General features: G+C 46.4%; 1 protein-coding gene and 1 long non-coding RNA gene across 2 annotated transcripts in view; one reads left to right on the top strand and one right to left on the bottom strand.

The window, feature by feature from the left end:
- The first annotated feature begins 373 nt into the window (after positions 1-373).
- LOC144209053 (uncharacterized) overlaps positions 374-17393 on the top strand; it is a 50712-nt gene continuing 33692 nt past the window's right edge. Inside the window, exons 1-2 of the long non-coding RNA XR_013328963.1 lie at positions 374-459; positions 15180-15438. This is a non-coding gene — a long non-coding RNA (uncharacterized LOC144209053). The remainder of the gene's footprint in view (positions 460-15179; positions 15439-17393) is intronic.
- The window catches only part of rai1 (retinoic acid induced 1), a 40890-nt gene continuing 24071 nt past the window's right edge, over positions 575-17393 (bottom strand). Inside the window, exons 2-5 of the mRNA XM_077735219.1 lie at positions 5603-11905; positions 5402-5495; positions 4729-4778; positions 575-1448 (exon numbers count right to left, since the gene is read on the bottom strand). Of these exons, the coding sequence (XP_077591345.1) occupies positions 1440-1448; positions 4729-4778; positions 5402-5495; positions 5603-11833 (6384 nt within the window). The 5' untranslated portion in view covers positions 11834-11905 and the 3' untranslated portion in view covers positions 575-1439. The remainder of the gene's footprint in view (positions 1449-4728; positions 4779-5401; positions 5496-5602; positions 11906-17393) is intronic.

The following is a 17393-nucleotide window of genomic DNA, read 5'->3' as shown; positions in this document are numbered from 1 at the left end:
CGATGACCATCAACTGTACGGAAAATATGCAGCCAGACCACCCGAGCCTTTTTAATGTGAAGACAATGGCAGCTATTGAATGTTTGTATATGTTTTATCCCCCATATTTCCCATATAGAACCCAATGTTTAACCTTGACCAAGGGCATTGCATTCAAAATGCCAATGCACATTAATATCCACTTCCAAAGTCTTCAATTGGTGCCTTGAGAAATAACTTTTGTATTTTACTGTTTAAGTTTAGAGTACAATGTTGACCAAACTTTTCCACAAATGTTTGCTGTGGGCGTTGCCTTGTGTTGGCCGGCTGATCCAGTCTGACCAATGAGCTTCTACTGTGAAACGAGCAGCACCTTGCTGACTGCAATCTACTGATTACACTTCCAAAGCACCATGCGTATCCTTTTGTTTGCTCGTCATCTAAACTTGCACTCATCCATCGGATAAAGAATATAACACAGTGAGTATTGCTACTTTCTATTATTATCTGTGTTTTGCTTTGATATATGCATTTGTGTCCAAATACTCTGAATTCTGATCGCAAAGGTGTCCAAACTAAAGTCCAACTGCAAAACACGCATGCATTCTGCACATGGCTTCTCGGTGTTAACGCTAGGTGGCGCTTGTCATTAAAACCGTGACTTTCAAACCCTGACAAGTTAGAATCAATGGTTAAAACTGTAGAATTTCATTAGTAGTATTGTTTTACTTAAACAAAAACAAAACACGTTCTTATTCCATTGGTTTGCATTGGTAGAGTAATTTTAAATATGCATTGCAATATCTATATACTTTTGTTGCTTGGAGCTAATTACAATAATACACATTAAATCCAATATATTGCCATCAATGGCAATACATTTTAATTCATTCAATGGAAACTAATTATTTTAATGGCCAATAATTTTTCATAGAAAATACATTTTGCCTGGTTGATTTTTTTTTCTGAAAGCAGCAGAGAAAAAAAGTTTGGACACCCCTGATGGATATTATCTCGTATGTCCTACTTTTTTTGCCCTATTGCTGCCATATGGTGCTCGTATCTAAAAAAAAAAACCCAAGCCCCAGTCACTCGTATCTCAAGGCACCGCCATCAACGCCAACCCTTTTTGGCTCCCAGACTGGGCAGACAGATGGAGGCGCCTGTCCAATCTCTGTCGGCCAGGTGTGCAAACGCGATAGTGACAGATCGGAAAGTGGTACGTGCGGACCCCCCCGTCCCCCCGTCCCCGCCCCCCACATCCCGGAGCATTTCAGACCGACCAGAACATTTTGCCAGTCCTTGAGGGGTCGCTCTCTCCAGGATGGTTTTCCAGAGTGGTCACGCTTTCCGAGCCACGTCTGGGTGGCCGTCATCCTGTCCGCTTTTATAGGATTAGGAAGCTGTTAGGACGCCGTTTATCTTTGCCTCGCTTTTTCGAGGTGGTCCATGCGGATATCTTACAAATCCTGTAGAAGGTTAGAAAAGAGAGATGGACGTCAACAAAAAAAGGGCCCATACAAATGCAAACCAGTCTTTTTCAGTATATGAAATGCAAAGAATCATTTGCTGCCAGATTTCCACAGTCAAAACGATTGGACATCTCGCCGATAACAGCTCCAGATTTGACCCCCTGAAGCGTCTGCGAATTGCTGATGCTCGCCATTCATCTTTGTGTTCCACGGCAGATGTGTGTCACAGACACATGAAAGCGTCAACCCAGCGGGAACGCCCACTAATTGAGGCGATGCGCTTCCTTTCCGCCTCCTGATTGAACCGCGGTGTTTGTTTGGCGCTCCCACGCAAACAAGGCCTTTTCTACTTTGTGTGCGCTTTCTCGCCGTGCAAGCGTAAAAGCTCAAGGATGTCCAAATGTCGACTTACTGCCCACTTTCTATTGGAAAATATCACCGAATAAAGCTTGCACAAGAAGCTTAAATTCAGTTAGCATTTTGTTGCACTTTTTGGCTTGAACACTAGATGGAGATAGTCAGAAAAAGTCCTTTAAATATACATGTTGACATCAATGTAGGAAACTGCATGGAATTTTAGTATTTTGCTTGACAACCTATATAAAATTAAGTTTGATTTGTCATGGAATTTTTCTTTATTTTACTGTATATAAATATAATATGCTTGTATATTTATACCCCATGAAGAACACTTTCTGCATCGTTGAGGAACTTAATAATTAATACAACTTAATGTATATAAATAATAAGAACAAAAAGGGAATACAGTGGAAATTTTGTTTATATCCATTTAATCTTCTTTTGATCAAATCAGTTTCAACTGGGAAGTCTGGCATGTCCAATTCAATTTGACTAATCATTGCCCACCCTCCCAATCAAAATAGATTGGACATCCCATCAGCCAAAATTGACCCAAAAAATACATTTTAAAAACACCCTTCTCAATTCTATTGCACAACAAATGAAAGTGGAAAGATTGCAAGTTGACCCTTGGATTTTCCTGAAAGCGGCCCACGGTCAGGGGAATAAAGTTAGCCCACCCCCGGTTTAGGTGGTCTGTTAACGAGCTTTTGTGTTCACACTCCCAGTCACCTCGCTGGAGTTGAAGGCGGCGTATTTCGCCGCTTCACCTTTCATGTGCGGGTGTTCACAAGGAGACCCTCGGGTGTTTGCTCCACGCCGCCGTGTGTTTTGTGTGTGCATGCGTCGGCCCTTTTGATTAGGCTCCGCTGCTTAAATTGCCACACACACACACATTGATGATGACGGCTTCCCACCGCCTCTCCCTCTCTGTCTTGTCCTCCTTTTTTTTCTCCTACGTGGGAGTGGAGGTGAAGGCAGACTTTGTGGGTGAGGAGATGAAGGGATGGACGGATGAGGGCGGGCGGCATGACTGAAACGAAAAAAAATAGGCAGGAGCCCGTCGGGGATGAGGCTTGAACGGGACGGTGGAACTGAGTCGGCGAGCGAAAGGAGAAAAGAATGTGTGTGTTGTTTTGTTGCATGCAAGGCACGTCGCGGCACTGATGGTGGGTGGGGTGTTTTGATCAGTAGCCAGCGTTTCATCACTGTCAGTCTGTGTGGAGGAGAGAAAGAGAGAGAGAGAGAGAGAAAGTGTGTGTGTGTGTTTGGAGGGATGTGTGGGGGGCGTCGTTGCCTGAATGCGCGGATGCTCCCTGCTGAATGTCAGCCATCTCCATCCCTCCATCCCTCCTCGCCTCCTCACGCTGCTTTTGACCTTCCTTTTTTTTTGAGGCTGCAATGAAGATGAGACACCAGCAGGTAGCGTCCGCGCAGTGAAAACAATGGCGCTTACAAGGCTCCCTCCAGTGGTTTGTGTCATTGGATCGCTGTCAGAAACAACGTCATTCAGGGGACGGTTTTTGCAATAGGCAAGGAAGGCGATTGCACTGGGTGCAATCTATTTGGGGTATATTTTTTTCCGCACTCAACACGTTTTTGGGTCGGTTCACCTCTGTGCAGTTTGCATGTTCTCCCGGGCCTGTGGGAGTTTTTTCTCTGGGTACTACGTTTTCCTCCCACATTCCAAAAACATGCATGGTAGGTTGATTGGACGCTCTAAATTGCCATTAGCTATGATTGATTTGCCTGTTTGTCTCATTGTGCCCTGTGATTGGCTGGCCAACGACTCATGGGGTCCCACGCCTCTGGCCCTAAGTCAGCTGGGATAGGCTCCAGCACCCCCTGCCACCCTAGTGGGGCTAAAGTGGTTCAGAAAATGAGATGAGATGTATACATAATGAGGAAAAATATGATTTCAGGCTTATTATGTATGGGAAGCTTCACATGTATTTTAGTCACTATATGTGTCAGATTACACCCTGTTTTGCATGCCAAACGTCGTTTTAGATTTGGATTGGGTTTAAGACGACCGGGCTCTGCCCAATGGATTGAGTTTGCGCTTTTTCTCTCTTTTGCCAGTGATGCATTACTTTCCTTTTTCGCTTCCTGTCGAAAAAGAAAAGTGCCTTGACATTTATAAATGCTGCCTTGTTGTCGTTTATAATAACATTGAATGGATTGAACTCCATGTGACTTGATTCCGAGGCCCGACTGCAAGTGCACAAAATACAAGTGGTGAAGCCAAAAGAAGAAGAAACCCCCCTACTGACTGGTCTACACGTGTAGTCATGAGAACTGCTTTTTGTTCTGCGAGAAGCACAAAAAAAGCAAAAAAAAAGCAAAACCAGAAGATCGGGGGGTCCGCCGAGGAAAGAAAATCGAAGGCATCCGCTCAAGTGTGCTTGTGGGAACACCAACCTCTTCATCCCTTTTGTATTTACGCACATAGTTTGTGTGTGAGGGCTCCAAAGCAGCCCTCCTGCTGAACTCCTCCCTTTTCAAGCACCACGTTTGCAAGGACCATTTGGGAAGTGCCACCGCAATGCATTCGGAATGGAAAGTTGAAATGTATATTTTCTTATTCATTCCTTAACTTGATTTCAACATATTTTAACCTGCCAGGTCATTGAGAGTCATTGTTTACTTCATTTAGTATTATTACAATAGAAAAGTCAACAGATATAAAGTTCTATCATGTTTTCAACATTGGTTGGCCCCAAAAAAACTTGGCACAGGGCCGTAATTGCCCCGTGGGCTATAGTTTGGACACCTGATTTGAAGGCTTAGAAGAAGACAATGTGATTATTATTTGTATGGCGATGAACTGAACTGTTATTTATATAATTTTGTGATGATATGTGAAGATTTGAAGGAATGTTTATACTGATATTTTCAAAAATGGGGGGGTTCTTACCTCATGTTTGGGGCATTGGATGGAGAAGTCGTCTTCGTGGAAGGTGCAGCCTGGGGGGGGGGGGGGGGAGTGGGTGTGGAAAGCAAAAGAGAAAAATAATAAGTAGGAAAACCGTAACCAGTTTAATACGGCGCAAATGGAGGAGGAAGAAGGGAGGAGAAGAATGAGGAGACGATGCTAAGCTTTGCACGCAGGCAGGCAGGCCGTCACGTATGGCTGAAGCACGCAGCGGGAGGGAAATGGGCCTTCTGCTCTCCCCACCCCAACTAATCCCACCCCACTAAGTGCCTGGGCAGACGTGACGGCTTTTTAAATTCACACATCTCTAACATGACGTAACTTGGGTGGCTAAAAAACTGTTTTCTTGGCAGCCAAAAATAATAGTACATGCATACATAAGGAAACTTATGGCTCAATAGCCTTATGTGGCTTTCTTGATAGGTATATGGTTGAGGTCAATGCACCAATAGGAGACTGGCTAATGATAGTTTAGATTGGTATGGTCAGGTAGTGAACCAATCAACCGCAAGACCCATTTTAAGCAAGTGTGTGGATAAATATGTGGACGCTTGGTGACGTGCCTGTATAGAAACTGCACATTCAGCCATTTTGGTGCAGGATATATGACTAAAACGCATCGCTCAGCAATTTGTAGGCTCCCGTGTTGTCTTACCGATCTCTTTGGCGCAAGCGTAGTGGTATTTCCGAGAGCAGCTTCTCCAACGGCAACTGAGCGAAGCCCCCGCAATCCGGCACTGATGGCAGTTCTGCCGTCAGTCCCACGGTAACCAATAAAAAAGCAGAGAAAAAATTCTGGAAAGTTAATGGAAAAACATCTCCTAGCGGGTATTCCGGTCGAAATTTACTGTCATACCGTTTGGGTGGAATTTTGGGCGGCCTCCTTAAGTCCGTACAATCGTCCGGCCACCACGATGACCCCTTTAGTCCAGACGGCGCAGTTTTCGTGGGCCCAGTGTTCACCAGATTCTGCTTCTTTTTGGAGTCTCTGGATCAAACCGTCTTGCTTATCGGAAGACTGGAGCCGCCTCATCCTCTTTAACCTCTCTCGGAGGGGAATTCTTCGCGGGAGGTCCTCGCCAGATCTTCTTTCTCTTCTTTCTGCTCGTCGGTAAGGCCAATGACGACGGCCATGGTTTTGCCACGCCTCTCCTGGACCATGTCGCTCTTCTCCAACCATCGACGAAGTGCACGGTTCTTGGCTACTTTCAGTTTTTTCCACCTCTCCGTGGAAGTTCATGGGCTCTGCGGTCAATAATTTCCGGGGAAGCGCATCTTCCGTGTAGTAAGGACCGCATAAATCGCCCAGGTCTCTGTAATTGGACGGTTTTCCACACAGGCAACATGTAAGATGGCGACCGTTCAGATCCGTATTGACGACGGTTCCCCTTAGCATGGCGGCAGTGCCCGGCTCTACCTTTGCTACCGTGAATGGATTCTTCATCCGTAGAATTCCCTTTTTTCTCCGTCTTTGAAAGACATGCGTATCCTCGGGCTTGTTGACAATGGCGCACCAAGAGGAAAAGGCTTTGGAATTGTTCATTCGTACGTAAGGACAAAAAGACAAAGGGAGTTGTTGGACTGGTCTGCTTCGGATTCTTTTAACGGAAATACTCTCTGTCTGTTTTGGGGATACTGTCACAACCGGACCCAAAATGGAGTCCTTTTCTTCAGTTTCCCTAGAGTCTATTTCCGTCTCCCGTTGTTCCCTGTCCACTCTCTCCGCTTCGTAACCGGCGGCCCTCACCACGGCCTCAATGACTTCCATGGCGTCTTTCATTCCAGGTTTTGGCCCCGGCTTTTTGTAGACTTTCCCGTTTTTGTCGGAAATCTCCTTGGATAAGGCTTTCCCTCGTTTCCGCATAGCTGGATTTGCTAATGGTTTCCTCCCCCTTCTGGGTTTTTGAACCACGTCTGTCTTGTGGACCTCGGGGCATTCTTTGATATCATGGGCGCTGATTGGCAGCGTGGCAACCTCTAAAGGAGTTATGGTGCTATCCTCAACTTGTTGCTCTGTAACTTCCACTTTTATCTCCTTGGCTGCTTGGGGTCCTTCTTTTCCAACCTGACCTTTTCTTTTCCTCTTCTGCTTTAAGTGCATTTCGTGGTTATTTTTAATAGCTCTCTGCTTGGCCGCTCCTGGGGTGGTCACGATTAAGTTCCCCGCTTCCAAAGCTACGGCCGAGGGATCTTCGCTTTCCACCATGGCCCACCGTTTACGTTTTGAAGATCTGTTGGTAGAACCGTCTGCTGATATTAGCGCTTTTACTTGTTGGGTCCATTCTTCTCGAGGACCGAGGTCTACCTGAGCCTCCATGGTTTTCTGAGTATCACGTACAGTTAACAATTTCTGTTCTGATCTCAAACCTTGGTTATTTACAGACTCTTCAGTCAGACTTGGTTTCAACTCCTCTGAAAACGGTCCTTCTTGACTTATCTCCCGTGTTTCGCACTCTCGTTTTATGCCCACTTCCAAGTGTTTGATGGCCTCCTGTCTGCTTTTCACTTCGCTTTCCATCATTTCCGTGCCATTGACTGGAATCGCCAGTTCTCCGTCTTTCACAGATTGCGGGGAAATGTCCTTCGTTGCCATGTCATCGGGAAGATCCGAATGAGAAGTTTGGATGTGTTTTTTGGAGCCCGGAGATGTGATTTTCTGGACCATGGCCTCATATTTCTGGCCTCTACCTTTACGGGGTGGAAGCACTTTTGTTCGGGTGGGGCACTGAGCAGCCATAGCCGGGACGTCACCTTGATCAGTTTCGGTAATGTTGCAGGGGATGTTCTTGGGTTGGTGGGGTGCTTCGAGATCTTTTGTGGGGGGTGCTCTCTTTCTTCTGGTTCCTGGAACATCAGAATATTTTGGAGTGGAGATAACGGGCTCCAGGGTTGTAGGTGAGAGGGATTTTGGTTTAGGCTTTGGACCCCTCTTCTTCTTTACTGGAATGGTAGAACCTTCTAAGGATGACTGACATTGAAGTGTTGTTGTTTCTTCAGTCTTTAAAGGTGGAAGAAGTTCATATTGAGTGTCAAACTTTTTTATATGATGGGGAGTTAGAGTCTGATTTGTTTCTGTGGTTACACATTCCATATTTTTTGGGCAATCTGTTGTGCTCGATTCGGGCAGTTCTGGTGTTGGAACGCCTTTGTGGGTTTTTTTCTCGTTTTGTTTTGATACTTTTGTCTGTGCGGGCTTTCTTGACCTTAAGGTCATATTTTTATTGTCATTCTCTTGTGCTTTTAGGACATTTTGGGACTTTTGTTCTGTGTTTGATAATTTGGGATCCTGGTTTATTTGTGTAAATGGAGTATCTGTATTTTTCCTGGCTTTGCTTTGTGGCCCTGTCAAAAGTGGAAAGTTTTCTTCTTTCTGCGTCTGCTTGGGAAGTGAACTTTTGGGGCGGCCAGTAATTGTTTTAATTGGAATAGTTTCAGTGGCTGTGGGAAGTCTTGCGGATTTGAGTTCAGGCTTTGGTCCTGGTTTTGGACCTGGTTTTGAAGTAGCTTTAGCTCCAGGTTTCAAAACTGCTTTTAACCCTGGTTTGGGACCCGGTTTTCGTTTACCCAAAGCCTCAGTTTTCTCCTCTGGATCTGGCAAATTTGATTTAAGTTCAGTTTTGGACCCAAGCTTTGGTCCAGATTTCAAGCCTGATTTTCCTCCAGGTTTTGTCCCTAGGTTGGAGCCATTCTTTAGCCCTGGTTTGGGTCCAGGTTTTGGCCCCGGTTTCCTCTTCAAAGGACTCTCGCCTTTAGATGCCAAGTCGGCAGAATTGAACGAACGCGTGCACATTCTGGAAGCCAGTCCTTCAGTGAACATTTTGGTCGTCTGGCTTACTATCGATTCCTGTTGCGCCAAGTCAGTTTGATCGGAAAACAGCATTGTTTTGCTTGCGGGCCTGCAGGGTTTTTCCAGAGCCAGGGGATCTTCTTCATCTTCTTCTTCTCCTTCTGCATCCTCCTTATCTTCGTCCCTTTCCAAACTGGGCTGTCGCCTGATGTCAACCCCCGAAAGCATCATTTTCCTTCTCCCTCTTGCGTGCTTGCGCCCAAATGCCCTCGGTTGAGCAGATGGGGCCACGGGCTCCGGCTTGGCCAATGGGGTCACGGCACTGGAGCAGCTGAGGCCGGGCTCCATGTCCTCATCGCCTTTCTTTGGGGAGGGTGGCGTGTCTGCCCACGAGGGGGCCGAGGGAAGTATCGACTTCCCGGGCAGCTGTGGAGAATCTGGCTCTAGCACTTTAACGTCGCTGTGATCAATGTGATCCCTGGACTGGGCCGGATTGGGTGTCGTCTTGTCATTGAGAGCCGAGAACACCGGCATGGCGGATTGGGGCTGTGGAGCCGTGTCGCCGATGGCCGATTCTCTGGAAGAAGCATCTGGCGCCGCCACGTTTGGATGCGCGGGGACTCCCGCAAGTTTGTCATTTTGGTTCTTTGTCCTGTTGCAAAGGTCGGCCAGAGGTTTCTCAGGTGCCAGTCTATTATTCATGAAGTCACAATTCAATGGCTGGCTAATGTTCTCCAACTTGGTTGGTTCTTTTTTCACCTCATCACAGAGGGAAGGCCCAAAATCATTTTGTTTTCGTTCATCTATCTGCCGTACATCTGTCGATTCCTCTCTGACCACTTCCTCACCGAATACTTTGCAGTCTATGTTTTGTGAATGGCCAATGTTTGAATGCACGTCCTCGAAGGCTTCAATTTGAAGGGAAGTGTTGTCTGAGCTGTCCTCCTTCTCTGAGGAATATTGATTGGCTTCCAAGGACCTGGCGGGATTGAAAGGCGATGCTTTCAGTGAACTCTCCGAAGTAGTTGATGATTCTGATTTGTACGCTTCTTTGATTTCATGGCCTAAATTGGGGCTGGACTCGGAGCAAGCGGCCGGGGACTGTTCCAGTGAATTTGTGTCATATTTTCTCTGGATTCCTTTGTACACCGTCTGCGCAAAGCAAAAGTCTTTTTCTGCCTCTTCTTTGTCTACTTGGCCATAAAGAAAAGAACATTTGTCGCCGTCCAACCATTTCTCCTCTTTCTCGAGGGCTTTGGTCACATCCGCGCCATTTTCTGGTGTTTTTGCTCCCACATCTGATTCCCTCTCAGTCGACTTCTCCGTCCAGGCGGATTCCTCGAAGTTCTCTTTAACAAGCTCGTTGATCTGGTGTATGTCGGAAGAAGAGTCCGTGTCGGGTTTAATTGGACTTGGAATTGTAATGCTGAGCGGAGACCTCCCGTCACCGATGCTCTTCACGGGAGTCGTATCTCCTCCTTGCACCGATCGACAGCTAATTGGGTCGGGCGTAAAGTTGTGCAATCCTGAGTCTCCAGATCTGGTGGAAACGTCATCTGGAGATGTCATGGAACAGGACGAAACCGTGTCGACGTTAATGTGCGTGTTGCTGTGAGGCCTTGCCGGGCTCCTACCCTGGTTTCTGTAGTAGTAGCCCCTCTCCAGTTGTTCGTCACTACTGCTGGAGTAGCCCCCTTCGTGTAGTTCCAAAGGCATCCGTTGATGCTGAACGCTGGAGTACATATCCGGCAGGGGGCCTCCACTTAGACTACTGCTACTCTCTGGGTATGGACTCTTGTAGTCGTCGCCCTTTTTGGAGGACACCGCGCTTCCGGAACTGCTGTTGCTTCCACCACTGTTTCGTTTGGCGGTCTTCTTGTTGGCCACCAGTGTCTCGGAAAGCAGTAACTGTTGGACATTGTTGGATATGTTCTCTACTTGGGAGGTGAGGGCATTTAGGCTCCACAAGCTGGGGTTTGACAGCAGCTTCTCTGAGAAACGCTCCTTCATTGTAGGTCCTTGTAGCGTGTTTGTGAAACTCTGGGCTGTGGCGGGGGGTACACTAGGAGAAGGGTGCGAGCGCGGGGGTAAGAGCATACTGCCTTGCTCTGGATGGGTCGTTGAGACGGATGAAGACAACGATGCTGACCCCGGCGTGACGGGTAATTGCCCATACTGGAATGACTCCGGATTGGTCATTAATGGCGAAGGGGTGGAGCTGTACGAAGGGGAGCGGCCCACAGAGCGAGCGGGGGAGTGGCTGGAGGAGGGACTGCAGGTCTGGTAATATTGTTCAGGTGATCTGACGGACATTTCTGAGAGACAGTAGCTGGGTTGCGGTTGGCTGAAGTGTTGGTATTTGGGGTGGGCTTCCTGGGCGTTGGTCATAGGTTGTAGGGGTGGTTGTGGCTCGTAAGCTCTCGAGTGTTGGTAGCCGTAGCTATTCTGGGACGGTCTGTAGCCTCCTTGTTTCAGGGTGCCGTGGCTGCTCACTTGTTTGTTGTACTGAGTGGATGCAGCCATGCTGTAACCTTTGTAACATGGTGGCATGGGGCTGCACTTTTCCATGTAAGGGGAAGGAGATGGGGAAGGTTGGGGATAGTGCAAGTGACTTTGAGGGTACATTAAAGGGGAAGGATTCGTTGGGTGCGACTGGTGAAGGGGGCTGGGGTAAGAGGTGGTGGGGGGCTGGTGGCACTGGCCCTGGGAGTGGCTACGCATGTTCTGGTCCATGTACTGTGAGGAGTTTGGGGTAGTAGGACCCCCGGACTCCACACGCCCAACCATCTCGTGGTCGTATGCCGTCATCTGAGACGGCTCTTCCCATTTCTGTTGAAGGTGACCCCCGCTCATGTACTGGGCGGAGTACGTCCCCGGGCCCATGGGGTTACCGTAACCTCCGTGACACTGTAGGTGTTGACTGGAACTTGGCACGGGGAATTTGGGGATCTTCTTCTTTGTCTGCGAGGGTGCCGGACGTCCATTTGCGTTGGCACCACCGTTGACGGGGAAACCGGAGTAGGCCGGCTGGGCGTAACAGTCCTTGGGTGCGACTCCGGTTCCCGCTCCCCCAGTGGAAGACATGCTAGTTGCGTTGACTAGCGGACGGGACTCGTAGGCTGACCTCGAAAGCCCCGGTCCAGGTCCCGGATGCGGACCGGGCCCCGGGTGGGGTAGTTGAGGATGGCCATGATGCGGGTGTTGTCGGTATGTTTCCAGGCGTGATAATTCGTGGGGCTCCTGCTGGTAGCAGGGTTGGTTGCTATGGTAACCACCAGCGCGCTCACGGAAGGACTGCATAGCACCCAATGTCTGAAAGCAGAACAGGGAGGGGGAGGTGATATGGGAAAGAGGGAAGGGGGGTAAGGGGTTCTGGAGACATGACAAGAAATAGTGGGTCAGAGTCAGGCTTTTTTAGACACTTTACAAGTTTGCCTTTTTTTAACTTCATGTTTCCAATAAGCCCGACACATTACTCTGTAATGTTTAAATGGCTTGTCAGCAATAGGTGATGACACATTTTTGACCCCCCCCTTCATTTTACCCGTATAAAACTGGGACACTTTCCCCTATTTGCTTTGAGCTGCGCACTTACTGCATTTATTTTCCAGCAGAATGCTGAATTTGTGTGTTGGAGTGTGCCTACTTCTTACAAAATGGGGGAAAAAAAGTGTGGGGTAAAAAATAGAAGGGGCGGAGCTCTATAAGGGGAACACAAGGAGACGGAGTCACCCCGAAACGGCGCGCTCGGCTCGGTCTGTCAGCGTGTGTTTTCATGTGCGTGGCTGCCGCCTCCCCAGCATTCAAACCGCCCTGGGGAGCGCCGTGCGCCCCGCCAGACGCACGTTGCCATTATTCATGTCTGAAATGCACATTTTGCCTGTTTGTGTGTATGTGTGAGGAGGTGAGGCATTGAGAACAAATTCATGCGCACGTGTGCACCCAAATGGGAGTTTGTGGGGGTGTATTGGCTGGCAAATGTATGGGAAGACCCACATAGATGCATGTATACAACATATAGACCCATAAAACTATGGGTTGAATATAAGTAGGCAATTCACCTAAATTTTTAAGAGCAAAGCTAGAGAACACATCCTAAATGTGAAAAACATGGTAAGTGGGGTTGTTTTGCTACTGCAGGGACCGGTGCACTTTAACTAGTATTTCAATACTTTCATTATCCTGTCGTTGTATAGTCATTTTTAAAAAGTTTTCTCTTTAAAGGACACAAAACTGACTAGAACCATTAATCCAAAATGCCTTGTCATTGAAGAACTTGTGTGTCTGTCATCTTCATTCTTTTTTGACAGCATGACATTTGCTGAAAGTTTATTAGTTGAAATTCCAAAATGGTACCAAAGCAAAATGAAGAATCTTCTTATCTTCTAATCAATTACATTTTCTAATTTTTATTTTAAACAATACTTGTCTGGTCCATTCCATACTTGGAGGGAGTGCACCACCAATGAGTTAAGGATGTAAACGAGTTTGAGGAAGCAAGTGATGAGTATTGGAAAGAGGCGTATAGAATGATTTAGTGAGTTGGCTTTGCAATCTGGACTCCTGGGAAATATGAGCTGCTATAATGCCACACACACACACATACACACATACACACACACATATTGAAGCAGACGTATCGTAAAGCAATGCAACATGCTACATTGCACACCCTCTTCCAATGAGCTGAGCTGCGTAATTAGCTTAACCTCCTGCCGGAAAACAAAAAGTGTCCGAGGTGCCCGTAATTGACTGCCGCAGGCGACGTTTCCTTCCCGCCTCCAGCGTTTACGTACACCTTTTTGGGCTACAAAAAACAGCCGGCGTGACCTTTCCAGACGTCCGACCAAGCGTATATCAAGAAGCGAGAAAGGAGAAAATCAGATTGTTCGGCTGGATGCTTCATAATGCGCCAAGCTGCCACGTGGTTCCGCTAACCCTCGGCGCTTTCTCGGCGCCCTCTTTCCCTCGCTTTCATCGCCTCATCTTCAGACCCGCTTTGAGATGGGATTTATCTTCTTACGCCACACGTCCGCCGGCACAATAGGTGACCTTAAAGCGCCAAAGGCGGACCGCGTGAGCAATACGGATGGCCAATGGTCCTTTTTCGGGCTTTCGATTTGCATGGCAATGTCATCATGCCCAGACAAAATGGAGATACAAATTGTCTTTACATTCCATCAAACTACACAACGTTATCATTTCTGACAAAATCTCACTATGTGGGTATTTAAATTTTCTTTAGCCCCCATACGAGATAGCAACAACTAGTTTTTGTTATCAAAAGACCAAGTTCCCCTAACCCAGGGGTGGGCAAACTTTGGTCCCGGGGCCACAATGATTTTAAAGATTTGACAGATGGGCCGGGTCAGCACAAGATAGGATACATCTAAAAAAGTGCATCCGTTAACAGTACATATGAAACATAAACAGGAAAAAAAAGTATTAACATACTCATCACTCATCATTAAAGTAAACAGTATAAAGTACAAAGTAAAGTAAAAAGGAATGTATTAAGAAATATTAAAATGTCATTTTAAAAAAGATAGAGGGGTTGTAAAACACGAAAAACAAATAAGAGTGGACAGAGTTACTGCTACTGGCTTAACCCCACAACTTGAAGGCCTCACACAACCAGGTGACTGGTCAAAACATCCAATCTTAAGTTTAAAATAGAAATCTCGAACTTGATTTGACCTGTTAAGGTGACAGACAACCCAGCCCGTCAAAGCGCCAACCTTCCGCCCAGCGCCTGACCGGGCGGTCTGGCTCCATTGCGACCCCCAGGGAGCGTCACGGGGAGACGGATCCGGCCAATATCTACTCTGACATTTGTAAGTGTCCTGTCGCCGCGGCGCAGGGACGCTCGCCACACCAGGTCACGCTGAATCATCGGGGCTATCGGACGCTCGCAGACGGACAGATGGCCGACGCTCACCAACAGGCGGCGAATAGTCTGCCCGTATTGTCCGTTACCTACGCGGAGGTGCTCATTTTTCATCAAAAAGCTGAACCTTAACCTGCAAGATAAAGCCAAACTCAATTCTGGAGGAAAAACAAACATCCTGACTCCGCCCCTTTTTTTTTAGGCTTATGCTTGGCAATATGGCCGAAAGCCTTATTGAAGGGATATTAAAGTGGAGGTTGCTTGACTCTCCTCTTCCTCACTTGGGCTTGATTAAATCCAGTAATGCAGTATTTGTCGGAGGGTATCTGACGGAAGCGGCTGTCTGAAACGGCTCAATAGCGTCTAATAGTGAGGAAACGCGGCTTTGCGCCGGTCGATTTTCTTTTCTTTTTTTTTTGGGAAGAACGTTTTACCTCTGTGAGGCAGGGCGCTTAACAGGAACTACTGCTCATGTGTGTGTGAGGACTTGAATTGCCTCATTTCTGGGATGTACGATGACTCATCGACATTCACGGACATGACTTTGCGCTCTCACATTAACGCCAATGACACTTCACATGAAAATGTTCAACCAGGCCTTCATTCAAAATCCACGCTAGATTTGTACAAACTGGTGATGTAATTCACCCGTTTCTGATGGGATGTCAATGATGCTGAATGCAATATTTGGTCATAAATGTAGAATCTGTATAAATCCCTTTTTTTTTAAAGCCATGCTATTTTTTTGTCCATTTCTAGATGCGGAAAAGACAAAAGTTTTGAGAAAATCGGACGAAAAACGGCTTTGGCAGAGGACGCCACGTGACCTTTTTCAAGAGCAACAAATTCACAACGACGGCATGAAAAAAAATGCCGTGACAACAACAAAAAGTGGTGCCTGCCGTCACCATGGCAACAGGGGGGGATCACTCCGTAGGCCGGTGGTGACGGAAAATGCGTGGCTGTGTGGGACCTTGGGGAATATCGACATCTGGATGCAATGGGGCTTGAATGACAGGTAGGCACTTTTTTTTTAAATTCATATTTTTAATGAAATAAGTGCTGGCCATTTTGTTTCGTTAGTTTGAAGTTATTTTTCTGATTGAGCAATTATAGGACGGTAAAATGAGATGTTTTTGGAGTAATTTGCATTTAAATATCATTTCAAAAGAGGTTTCAAGGTTAATTTACAGCTTTTTTCGGACACATTTTTTGGGTTTTGTAATAATTCTAATGAGGTATTTACAATAATAGAGAAAATGAGAGAATATTTGCTATTAAGAGGCTAAAAAAAATCAAATTTGCTTTGCCCATCTTGTTCTTGGTGAGGACACTAACTGAAATGGCTCCTCCTCCGTTACTTGTGAATAGATTAGAATGAAATTTGGTGAATATATTCTCAAGATGTATACGTATCATTCCTTGGAGCTCAACTTTGGATTTTTTGTCCAAGAGCTGATTAATTTATCTCAGTCTGTAAGGTCCAAGGTCCCCCACTATAACTAATGATACTTTTGGTTTCAACTTATTTATTTGGCAGCCCTTCGCAGTCTAAATGCTGTCAATTCTTTGCAGATGATAACGTGTATGCAGTATAAAATTAAGTACTCTCACATTTCCAGTTTATACGGTGCTCGTATCTCAAATTTCCGCTCTCAAGTCGGCTAAAGTTTGCTAAAAAGTCGTTTTAACAAACTTTGCATTCCTCTGGCCTTCTCCACATCTCTCCTTGAACTTTTCCTTCCTACCTTCTGGATTTCTCGGTCACCTCTGTCGGGCAGCTGTCGAGCGTTGCCCTTTTGAAGGACTAAACCTGGCTTTGTCGACATGGTAACGGCGCGTCGGGGCGGGCGGGGATGAGACGGATTCACGCTCGCATAAGTCGCGTTTGCCGTCCCTCCTCGCGGCCAGGTTGTCGTGGTTACCCTGGGCGTGTGACCGGAATGACGATTTCTGACCATTTGCCGCCCGTGGGCCTCCCGCCGACCTTCCGATTGACACCCGAGCCGCCGGACGGCGTTGGACATGGCGGACGTGCTGCCTATAGATTGTGTCAGGACTAGTGTTGTTGTGGGATGGACGCACGCGCACGCACACCGGGGAGTCCAGGTCCCGCAAAGTGGTCTGCAAAGAGCTACTTGGTATTCCATCAATGAGGGAGATTGTGGAGCAGCAGATAAAAAACAAATGCCGGGGGAAGATTAGACCAGGGCAAAAGACAAAAGCTAAAACAGGACGCTCGTCAAGTTGGGACTTTTAGGAAGATTGATGGCGGAAAAGCTTGGAATTTTGGATTGCTTGGAGTAATGGCGACAGAATCCATCCAAAACCCCAAAATAGGATATTTTTGGGATCAAGTCAAGCGCTCATACATGTTTTTATGGATACAAATGTTGATTAGATAGGAGGCAAATTAATGCACTGATTTGTAAATTCATGTAAAAGTGCATGTGTATTTTCATTAACATGAATGTGAATATATTTATTAATAAAATTCAAAAGTTCAAGAAAAAATGTTATATAAGATAGATTTATATTAAACAAAATGTGAATTTTTAAATACTTTTGTAACATTACAAGACACATTTCAGCATTGACAAGAGAAAAATAACATGACAAAAGTCCACGTTTAAATTTTTTTTGGTAGAAATCTTAAAAATATATTGTAATGGTACTTGACTAAATGAGCAAAACGTCACAAATTTTCTGGGTTTAATGTCCGAGTGACCTGACAACGTCGTTGGACTATCGACAAGAAAAACGTCAATAAGCATGTTAGCACGCTGTTATCTAAAACTGTTGTCAAATAAAAGGGAGAATGCTTTGTCTTTCCACTGACCCATTTCCCTCAACACACAAAAACACGCACGCACGTACGTCCAAAGCCGCACACACCTGCCCTTTCCAGGAAATTGCAGGGAACGTTTTGGTGTGACATCCCTGCTGGGTCTCGCCCATCTATTCTATCCCGCC

Source organism: Stigmatopora nigra, chromosome 15 (assembly GCF_051989575.1).
Source record: "Stigmatopora nigra isolate UIUO_SnigA chromosome 15, RoL_Snig_1.1, whole genome shotgun sequence".
In the NCBI taxonomy this organism is placed as follows: domain Eukaryota; kingdom Metazoa; phylum Chordata; class Actinopteri; order Syngnathiformes; family Syngnathidae; genus Stigmatopora; species Stigmatopora nigra.
The sequence above is the reverse complement of the archived record's forward strand: the minus strand, read 5'-3'. Positions and strand labels throughout refer to the sequence as shown.